At 38.1% G+C, this 10,947-nt stretch overlaps 1 protein-coding gene across 10 annotated transcripts in view; it reads right to left on the bottom strand.

The window, feature by feature from the left end:
- Positions 1-907: 907 nt before the first annotated feature.
- The window catches only part of Ikzf2 (IKAROS family zinc finger 2), a 158,474-nt gene continuing 148,434 nt past the window's right edge, over positions 908-10,947 (bottom strand). For all 10 annotated transcript variants that reach the window (XM_028870044.2, XM_028870045.2, XM_037210302.1 and 7 more), the window contains exon 8: positions 908-8,950. In XM_028870044.2, the coding sequence (XP_028725877.1) occupies positions 8,226-8,950 (725 nt within the window). In that variant the 3' untranslated portion in view covers positions 908-8,225. The remainder of the gene's footprint in view (positions 8,951-10,947) is intronic.

Below are 10,947 nucleotides of genomic sequence, written 5' to 3'. Positions count from 1 at the left end.
TGGAAGGGAATTTATGGAGAGCTATTGCAAATATCCACAGATTCTGTAAATATGTACCAATGAAAATTTAACAGCTATCTCAAATGTGTGTGGGACTTTATAAATTGGCAAAGGAGCTAAGCAGATAGCTAAAGCTAAGTAAAATAAATTTCCAGTCATCTGGCCCCTTTTAGAATTCTACTTGGGAATTGTCTTTGTAATAGAACAATCTTCTCATGGAAAAGATACAGTCCTTATGCAATCTGAGGCATGAGGGGTAGAGCTACACAAAGCGGAGCTAGCAATCAAATCTACTCCAATGCTATTACCAATCTATCACTTACTCCGCAATGTTTTAATTGCTATTATTCTGGTCTGACTACTAAGGAATGCCAGTTTATGATATGATTAGTGACCAAAGCATGAACCACGTGTGTTACTCAGTGGTAATCTGGAGCAAGCTACATTTTTCTTTCCCTATGACTGATGTCCTTCAGAACAAGCAGTGCAGCTCTGACATGGAGATATCTTAGATTGATTTTAAAGGTTAAAAACAGGTTAATTACATGAGAGAATTACCCAAAGCATAGAGATGTCATCCTATGTGATACCTTGTTCTCTGCCACAGTAGACTCTACAGAGTGCTGGGGAGCAGCTAACACCTAAGGTGGAGGGCCAATGACATCACACACATTAGAGCTCTGGGACAGGACCGAGACACACACAAACAATGGCCATGACCAAGTCACTATGCAACAGTTCAGTCTTCGGCGACTGGAGGGATATATTCGTGTACAGAATTTTCAACAAAGTTTTTATAACAAACAGTTTCTGTCAGAAGTTTATTTTATTGGTAAAATATTAAATAATATACAGAATTAAAAACTGCACTTACACTTCTGAGAAGAAATAAATCTTGGACAAATTATATGCTTGTTCCTGAGATTGGCTAAGTTTATTCCAGTAGCTGTGCACTCAGACAGTACAAACCTTTATAATATAACCCTTTCACAAAGTATTACAAAGTTTCTGCAGCTTCTTGAGTTGTACACACACACACACACATCCACACATGCACATACAACACTCACACACAGATACACAGGACCCACGCACACGCACAGAGTGTGGATGTGTGTGAATTAAAAACAAAGAAAACGCAAGTCCCACATTTCAGTCTGCAGTGATAAAACTGTTCAGTGGAGGTCTCCCAATCAGTACGCAGCAGAGTGCCAGCTCACACAGCTGCAGACTGTTGCAGTATTTCCACAGTAAACCCCATTTTCTGAGGTATTTGAGCCTTAAAAAAAAACAACAACAACAAAGACAAAAACAAAACCCCCTACATTACACTGAGCAAACCTGACATACAAGGTCTGGAATTTTAATTTTACAGATATTTATATATATATTTCTTTTTAAACAATAGTTTTTATTTCCCCAAATTATTAGTTTGAAAAAATGAGGTTTACTGGTTTGATTTTTTTTCTTTTTTCTTCTAAAAAAAAAAATCAAAGTATTCTAGAAACTGTCAAGCAATTAGTCCTTAAAATAGTCTAATTACCTTTGGTATTGTTAAAGAAAAAAAAGTTAAGTAGCCAAGACACATACTGTACAAATGCAGTAAATGCCTTCAAAAGAAATGCCAAAGAAATGTTACTTTTAAACAAAACATGTATTTACATTACAGCAGTTTTATCACGGGAACAAAGGTATTAAAAAAAAAAGAAAAAGAAAACAGCAAACTACATATAAATATGGATGATACAAAAGATATTTCTCAAACTGCATGAAAACAGGTCTGCTTCAAATATTTAAAATTTTTTTCTTCAACAGGTAATATGGATTGAAACCTGACCTAAGTGCTTTGATATTTATTTTCCAAAAGGAAGAAAAATAAAAACATTAAATATTAGTTCTTTAACTTAAGAGCATTAGGTAAGAGTGGGAGAAAAAAAAAATCCAGTCTGTTCAGATTTCTGCTTCAGGATATACTTCTCACTCATGATTTCAAAGGTTATTTAGGCTAAAGGAAGCTTCCAGGAAGTCAGAAAAGTCATTTGTTTCTACAGTTTGTAATTTTTGATAGTGGTTTTCATCCTTGTTTGTTATGTCCTTTGACATGATAAATTTCCAACGGTTCTTTTTTAAAGAAGAAATGTCAGGAAAAGAAAAAAATTACCATAGTTTTTAAGACTTCAAGAGGGGTATTGCACTTTTATGGATAGCAGAAGTAACCCTTCTGAAACGGCAAATGACACACAGTCTAAAAGGCTGGACCGTTTGAGCAAGCATGGGGCCTCGAGACCCCTTCCGAGCCTGGAATATTACTGCAGAACTTTTAAAGCACTCGTCCTCTTAATTGGAGGAAACTTAAGACTCTTTGCTTTACATTTTTATCTTCTTTCTAAGCATTTTTTGTTTTGTTTTTGCGGGGCGGGGCGGGGATCTATTCTTTATAACTTGTATTTTAGAAGAAAGCCAAACAATTTTAAACTCCAAGCGTAAAGGAACCAGACATATCCTCTGACTATAGAGTCTCAGGAGCCAGGTTAGGGGCCTCATACTTGAGAAGAGGCAAAGTAAGGACTCTACAGCTTCCCATCTCAACCCAACCACACATTAAAAATATAGAACTACACGTGAATATAAAAATACACCAGCAGATTATACAGCTAAGAGAAACTACCGGGAAAAAAATTAAGACTTAATGAATCAGAAGTTCAGAGCGGACCTCCTCTTCCAACTATGAGGAGCGTCAAGAATCCAGAGACAATGGAGGAAGGACTGTGAACAGTGTGGAGACAAAGGTGTGAGAGGAAGTTACAACTGAAGAGGTAAAAACCCAACTTTGTCATACAGAAGGGCACGTGATCGATGTACCAAATTTCAAGTGCTCCACCATCAAAACTTTTTTAGATCACAGTTTCATAATTTGAACAACTTTTTAAAAAGAACAAAACAACTACAACAACAAAAAAATATAGCAAACCCTAGATTCCTTCTCTGGTTACAGTGACAGTATATTCCTTTTAAAATCCATTTCCAGTAAATGAAACTCAGCGATCACCTAGTAAGTGCATAGTAGGGTATTCAGTGACCTCCATCTGTCCAAGCTTTCCTTGTTATGTGTTAGGTGAGGTAAACTGAAGGCCTGATTCACTCTGCAAACTGGCTTATCTGTACCTACTGGACGTTTCTATTCTGTCCTTAACGTGGCTTAGCATATGACTTCTACATTTTCATATTAATTCATAATATAAAAGTCATCTTAGGAAACTAGTTGTTTACGTACCACTGTTTATATGGGATAAAGGTGAATTTATGACAAATTTGTACAGAACATATACAAATGGAGTACTGTGGGAAAAAGACATCATAAATAGAAGTAAGAACTCCTTTCTAAGAGTGCATGTGAAAAAATACCCACAAACTCACAGTACAGCAAGAGAAAACAAAACCCCTAGAAATAGGTTACATAAAAACCTCGTGGAAATCCCAAAATTTTAATAAGTGTAAAAATATTCAATGTGTCATTAATTTGGCCTAAGAATATACTATGACAGAAGGAAACACTAGCATATCACAGCTTCTTGGTCACGTGATGTCTACTTTATACAACCAGCAGCTCATTTTTTAAAAAGCTGTCATAGTCGAAGACACCCTCACAAGTGACAGACAACCTCCGGACGAAATATCCGAGAGGACACTTTGGAGAAGAGCAATGTGACGTGAGTGCTGAGTTTTGTTTTGTTCAAGGGAAACAATGGTCTGCATTTCCACATTATTTCATAAAACAACCCCTCGTTAGAAGACAGAGGATCCAGGACTAGGGTAACACTAGTCAAGTAGAAAAGAAAATGCAGAACAATACTGTATTATTGACTCCAAATTCTACGAAGAAACCCTGTGTGACGCAAAACCTATTCTTCCTCAAGAATAAAGCAAAACACACAGCATAATTCAGTTTGCTGCTGACATGACTCTGCTTTCTATTTTCCTCTATCATATAATAATGTTCAGAAATATTATTAAGCTAAAAAGATTAAAATCTGGTTTCAAAGTTTCCTGTCACTTTTGCCAGCTCAGCTGAAAGTCTGGAAATTCTTTTAGCAGTTATTATTATCATTATTATTTTTGCTAAGAACACAAAGGTGAATTAGAGAGTACTTAAATTTCATGTGATTTTTTTTTTTTTTTAAAAAATACACAGTAAAAGTGTGGTACAGCTAAAACAGCTAACCAACACTCTCAATGCATTTTTAAAAGGCACCAATATAAAATTGTATAAGTATTTAATACATTAAATTCAGGATTTAAGAGACCAGTTACTGTATATTTTAATTATTTTGCAGAAACTGGAAGACTAAAATATTTATAAAATAATTTTTATATATACAAAGCTTAAATTTACCCCTCGCTTTTTTTTTCCCTTTTGAATATGGGGAGCTTTTACTGTAGAATACATACAGGCAGCCCTTGTTAAAATAACACGTGAACTCCAACTGAAGATGACCACAAACCTACAATTTTATTATAAATGAATAATTCAAGGCTGAAAAAACTGTAGCCAGGCATCCTCGATAGTCCTGAATCTAGGGGCAGGCAGCTTTCCTGGTCTAGGTCCGCCTCCTCTGCTAATCTTTCTACCATAACTTACCATTTTGGAGATAAGATGAAGACTTGGGAAGCACAAAATCAAAAGATGAAACACACAAAAGTCAAGGTCTTGTGAGATGTGTAATTGTGCCACAAAAAGCACAAATACAAGACAAAGTTGTTAAATCATTTCCTGCCTTTTCTTCCTCTCAAAAAAAAAAAAAAGCTATATTTCCTCAATATTTCACCAGTCAACTTAATATCTTCTCATTTTTTTCCTCCCTGGATGTAGATAATGGAGACTTGGGATAGAAGTTGCCACTAGCCCTAAAGATACACTGACAATTTCAGGATTTCTTAGTACAACCTGGTAAAGTCGACCTAAGTGCTGATGTATTAACCGTACTTTTAACTCTAGGGTTTGGAACACATCTGGGGGATGCTATCTGCTTCTTTTCGTGACTCCTCATTCAAAGAGTGTGCAACACACATGGCCTGCAAACTGTAATGTATTCCAACAGGCACGTGTACGTATGCACGCCAGCCGGCTAGGTTACTTCATCCTAAATATCAGCCCTCATTTCCCCCCATTTGATTCAGAACATTCTAAACGGAATGTTGGACTGGTGTTTCGTGCCTCTCTCTGCTTGCTGTGCCGGCCACTGTTCTAAAAAGCCTCGGTGACAGCAATTCGTCACTATTACAGAGAGACAGCGTGTTTCTCCAGGAAGAACTGGGGACAAAAAGAAATTCTGGGCAAAATTAGGACAGAGTCATCTGATAAATTTCTGCCCAACTGGAAAACACAGAGGGTAACCCATTTTCACCCCCCTCAAAATGTGCTCTCAATTGTAAAATCTCACCTAAATCAAATGGGCTTGTAACTGTTATGCAAATTTGATTTATTTGGTATCTGGCTCTCCCACTTAGTGTTAGGTGCTACACGTCACATATAGTCTTTGGTGAAAAGTCATCGAGAGTCCTTTAGACAGCACTCTGTCCACAAAATTCACTGTAACCCACAGCTGTTGAATTCACCTTGATCTCTTTTGTCCCTGTCACACCTGAGCCATCTATGTCTTTTTCTGTCCCTTGTGTCATGCATCTTACAAAAAAAAAAAAAAAAGCTAGTGTGTATGTCCAGCAAATATACCATCACAGCTAACTCCCTTAAATAAATCAGGTTTTCCAGTAAGATGGAATTGGAAAGGTAGAGAGTATGTTAGTAACCATCTTCATAGGGGAGTACACAAATCTTTATGTACACCTAAACTCAGTTTAATCCTAGTGCAGGGAGATACATGATCATTAATACAGTAGGTATGAGGAGAGAGAATGAAGAAAATTGATAAAGGATGCCAGCAGAAATTCAGACAGCCAAAATTATGAACACATTGACAGGCATCCAAATGCTTTGCTAAATTGCAGTTTTAAAACACAAAATCATGAGCCTTAACGCTATTCACCTCATTCAAACATAAATGCCATTTCCATCATGATTTCAGAGTGTGCTGGGTAAGTGGGGGGGTGGGGAGTAAGGGAGTCTTGACTAGACGCTTTATCCCTGAGTAAACTGTGTTTTCACAAATTACCAGGGGATGAAAAAAAAATCAAAAAAATGGAAAACCCCACGGTTGGCATTCGCTTTCTCTCTGTTTGGGTGCATTTTCTTACATGTAAAGGAACCATTTGGACATTTCTCCAGAAATAACTAAGGTAAGGACTAGTAAAAGAGGTAAGTCAGAACTTTTTCTACCGAGCGCTAGCTTTGTTAGAGCTAAGAAGTTCCTTAAGTGAACAGATGGAAATCTGCAAAGCGAGTTAGGAGAACACTGCTTATCCGTGGGTAGTTCTCAAGTCTTGACACTGTCCACGTCACTCTGCAGTTACATGGTTTCAGCATCCTATTCTAAGGTAGACCCTCGGAGCAGCTATTTGTTGCTGTTCAGCAGACCTTCAGCATTTACAAATGGCTGTCAGAGAATTCAGTCATGGTCAGGCCTGCTTTCCTCAAAGACAAGCAGCAAGTTATGACTGCCAAAAGCATTCTGCCAGATGACTTGAGAATAGTGTGCTCCAGCCCCACCCACAAATGCCAGTGCACTCTCCAGAGAAGAAGCCAAGCACCCACAGAGATCAACTTCAAACCTGCCATGAAATATGGAAGTACATGACTTGTGCAAACAAAGAGAAAATTCTCTACCAATGGATTGAGATTCATTTCTGACAAGAACTTAACAGAACTGATTTTTAAAAAAAATTTTTAAGTGCAGGTCCCTCCCCTGAAGACTGTCACATTTTCAACTCCAAGAAGGGTAAAAGAAAACTTTGTTGCTCTTTTGTTGGACCTGCAGTGTGATCTTCCGGTTGCAAAGAAGTTCCCTTTCGTCTGCAGCAAAGGTAGTAACTGTTACTACTGAAGAAGTAGTGGAATAAATAGCCCTCGTTAATGGATGACCTTCCAGGGTTCAAATGACCACATTCAGGTCCAATTAGCAGTTGCTCCAAGATTTTGAAAGAAGCAGCCGATAGCCAGGCTTCTTAAGACCTTCTATTCCAAGAGTCAAAGAGGAATGGACTATGGACAGAACACTGAGTGGTCACAGCTTGAAGAAAAATACCAGAAAAGGGTTCTCAGAGTGGGATTTCCCCCCTACTGTTAGCCTAATTACACTTTTCTGCTGACTGCTTAACACTGTTTAAATGCTGATAAAGTGACGATCGTAAACACACCTTTAGAAACAAATATGTATACTAGGCTGCCACCACAATACAACTTTAAAAAAAAAAATCTCAAATTGTGAAAAGCAGAATTCTTCCTGGAAATTACTGACTGCCTCTTACCCACTCTTAGACCACATGCTTTTCTGAAAACTACATAAAAATACTATTTGTTACAGGTGTTAAAAGTAAGGCTGCCAGGGTGTCTATAAAATGCCAGTCATCAAAACTATGGAAAAACAGTGCGCAAGTTTAGAAAAATAAGATCAAAGGACCTCAGATGTATCGTAGTGGCCCTTAACTTCCTGTAGTTTAAAAGTTTTACTATATGATACAGTGTAAAACATACTGAATTATAAATTCCGTAGGGGAGGTAAACGTAGAACCCACAACAATTCAACTCATCCTAGGAGTTACTGAAGATAATAATGTGTTTGTGTTCCATGATCTCTAAGAACAGAAAATAAAATGGGTTTACATTTTGAAACACCTTTGAGAGGAAAATTACTTAGACTATTTTAAATTGCCCAAGTCCGACCGAGAAAACTCTCACGTTTCCTGCCTTCCATCACAATCCTGAACATCAATGGCAAATCAGAATATTTTAGGTGAATCTCTATGAAACAAATGATTTCCCAAAGCATGACAGGCCTTAATATGGATGCATGGCAGAAATCAACTGCTTTACACCCACAAAATAAACAAGCCAAGTTATCAGTGAACATCCCATCCCTTTTCTCTTATTTCTTTCTTTTTTTTTTTTATAATTAGGCAGAGCAAATGACATTTTGTCCACAAAGTAAGAATCATAGACAGTGACGGTATTAAGAAGAAAGTATGTCACCGTCTGAGGGAAAGTGGGATTGTAAGTGCAGTATTTCTTCATGTGCAGTTCTTCATAGGGGTCCCCTTTGGAATGAAAAGGCCTAGTGGAATGTGTGCTCCCCTCGAACAATGTGTGATGAAAACTCGTAACGGTCCTGGCTTCTGTAGCCACAGATGTTGCATTCCAGTGGGTCCCGGTAGCCATGGCAACCCATGTGAATGGTGTACATGACATGGTCTAGGAAAAGGACTCGGCAGTGCTCACACTTGAAGGCCCTTATCTGTTCTCCTTCTCCATTGAAAACCTTATAGATGTCCTTCAGAGAGCCCTTGGTGGCCTTGGCAGCATCCAAAGCCTTGACATCCTCCTTCATGTAAGCTGGGCTTTGTTTCCTCTTGGGATTTAAGGCAGGGTTTCCTTGGTAGGATTGGTGGTCATCATGGCTGCTTTCTGAGTCAGTAGAATCGAGGCAGCTATTGCTGGGAGAGGCCTCTCTTTCCTGGGGTCGACTCTTTGGTCTGATGAGAGAGATGGGGCCATCCATGTTGTTTTCGTGACTATCGGACGTTTCCCTGCTCATGGGTCTTTCTATCCTGTTCGGATGGTAGACCTGAGAATAAGCTGAGCTTATCACTGGGGCCACCTCGGCGATTGTGCTTGGTGCATGCTGCATCAGAGGGTGAAGGGCCTCAGCTCCAAGGTAGGTGATTGCATTGTTGATGGCTTGGTCCATCATATGAGACTGCATCAGCTCAGCCTCCTTCTCATACGTTAAGTTCATATCAAAATGAATATCTGGGTAGCTGAATCGCATGAGCTTTTCCCCTAAAATTTAAAAAAAAAAAGGAGGAGGAGGAGGAAAAGATAAAGAAACACAACAAAATTAGTGGTTGGATTAAAAATATAACAACATACAAAGTTAACCAAACACTTCCTCCATTTTACACCAATGGTGCTTTAGGTGCATTTTACTCTTTAGGTCAAGTGTTTGGGCTCTTTTAATTCTGTCGAGATGCCCAGGGACTGTGACCATGCCAAAGGAATTTGTCACAAGCCATCTGTACTGGCTTTAATGCCACCACAGAAATGCAGCCAGACTGAAAGCTTTTTATCTTATTTTTAATTTTTTATTAAAATGTTCATTTGCAAGGTGCTCAGGATCACAAGAGAAAGAATACATGCCCGGTGAAAATAAATCAGAACCTGTGCCCATTCCCACATATCTCCAACACAGTGAACGGGCTATGAAGACCGGGCGAGCATACGGAATCTGCTTATGGCTCATGCTGTCTATGCAGCTACATTCTTGAGCAGGGATAATTTCGCTAATTTAACTACTACTTTAGGAAAGAAAAGCTATAGAGTCAATAGAGATCAGGTAGGAGAATGTAGACAATTATTATTCAAGTGGTTTGAAAGCTGTATCGCCTGATAAAAGAAATGGAATTAAAAGCTACTTAATAATGTATCAAGGATTACTTCGAAAAAATACTTGTTCACAAAGTTGAAAAGTATTTAAGTTTTGTTTCTTGGAAATGGCAACTTTTGACTTTTACACCAGATATGTCCAGATGTGTGACAATGATAACTTTGTATGCCTGTTGTTAATCTCCCTGCTTTTTCTTGTTTGAACTATATTATTTCTCCTTTAATATGGCACATGCCTTTAATCTCAGCACTCGGGAGGCAGAGCCAGGCAGATCTCTGTGAGTTCGAGGCCAGCCTGGTCTATAGAGCGAGATTCGGGACAGGCACCAAAACGACACAGAGAAACCTTGTCTTGGAAAAAAAAATTAAAAAAAATTAAAATCTTCCCCAGTAATTTTAATTTAATACGTCTGAATATTAACCATAAAGCAGTTTCTGGGTTTCAAATAGAAAAAAAGCAATATTCCTATTTGGCAGAGTAGTTCATCTTTTAACAGCTCTGCCATTAAAAACATGCAGTGCTCATCTAGTTACTTTGAGAAGGAAAACTAACAAATAAAGCTTCTTAAAATAGTATGTGGTTGTATGCTATAGTATGCTGTGTGTAAAGGCCTAATCTGTAGTGATGATGGATTCACATAATGCTAGAAGTGGCAGCATTAAAACTTTAGTATTATTTCAGATTTAAAGAAATAGCCTTGCCAAGTGGTGGTGGCTCACACTTTTAATCCCAGCTCTTGGAAGACAGAGGCAGGTAGATTGCTAAATTTGAGGTCAACCTGGTCTACAGAGTGAGTTCCAGGATGGCCAAGCCTACACAGAGAAACCTGTATCAAACCCTGTATCAAAAAACAAAACAAAACTAAACTAAAAGAACTAGCCTAAAAGTTGATTGAGGTAATGATGGAGTAATAAAAACAACTGAAGAAAAAAATCACCTCCTAACATCCAATTTAACATATTGAACCAGGTGTGGTGGCAGACACCATTAATCCCAGCATTTAGGAGACAGAAGCAGAGGGATCACTGAGTTCAAGGCTGGCCTGATCTAGACTATGGCTCTACAGAATTCCAAGACAGCCAGGGCATAAAGAAACCCTGTTTCAGAAAAACAAAACAACAACAACAACAACAACAAACCAACCAAAAAGCAAAAACAAACAACAAAATGATATTAAACTTTAAAGAATTTCAAAGTTAAGCTAAATAAATCTGACCCATGTTCTCAAAGAGCTTAGAATTTAGAGATGGAGAGCTTAGAATGTATTTTATGCTCAAATAAGAAGTAGATCTAACTTGTATAAGAAGAGTAAAGGAAGCCTTCTTGAAAGACCTTAGGGTGGAGAATGGGATAGCAAACACTGGCTAGTAAAGAAGCATGGAGGTGGAGGAGT

Source organism: Peromyscus leucopus, chromosome 13 (genome assembly GCF_004664715.2).
Source record: "Peromyscus leucopus breed LL Stock chromosome 13, UCI_PerLeu_2.1, whole genome shotgun sequence".
In the NCBI taxonomy this organism is placed as follows: Eukaryota; Metazoa; Chordata; class Mammalia; order Rodentia; family Cricetidae; genus Peromyscus; species Peromyscus leucopus.
This window is presented reverse-complemented; position numbering and strand designations above follow the sequence as displayed.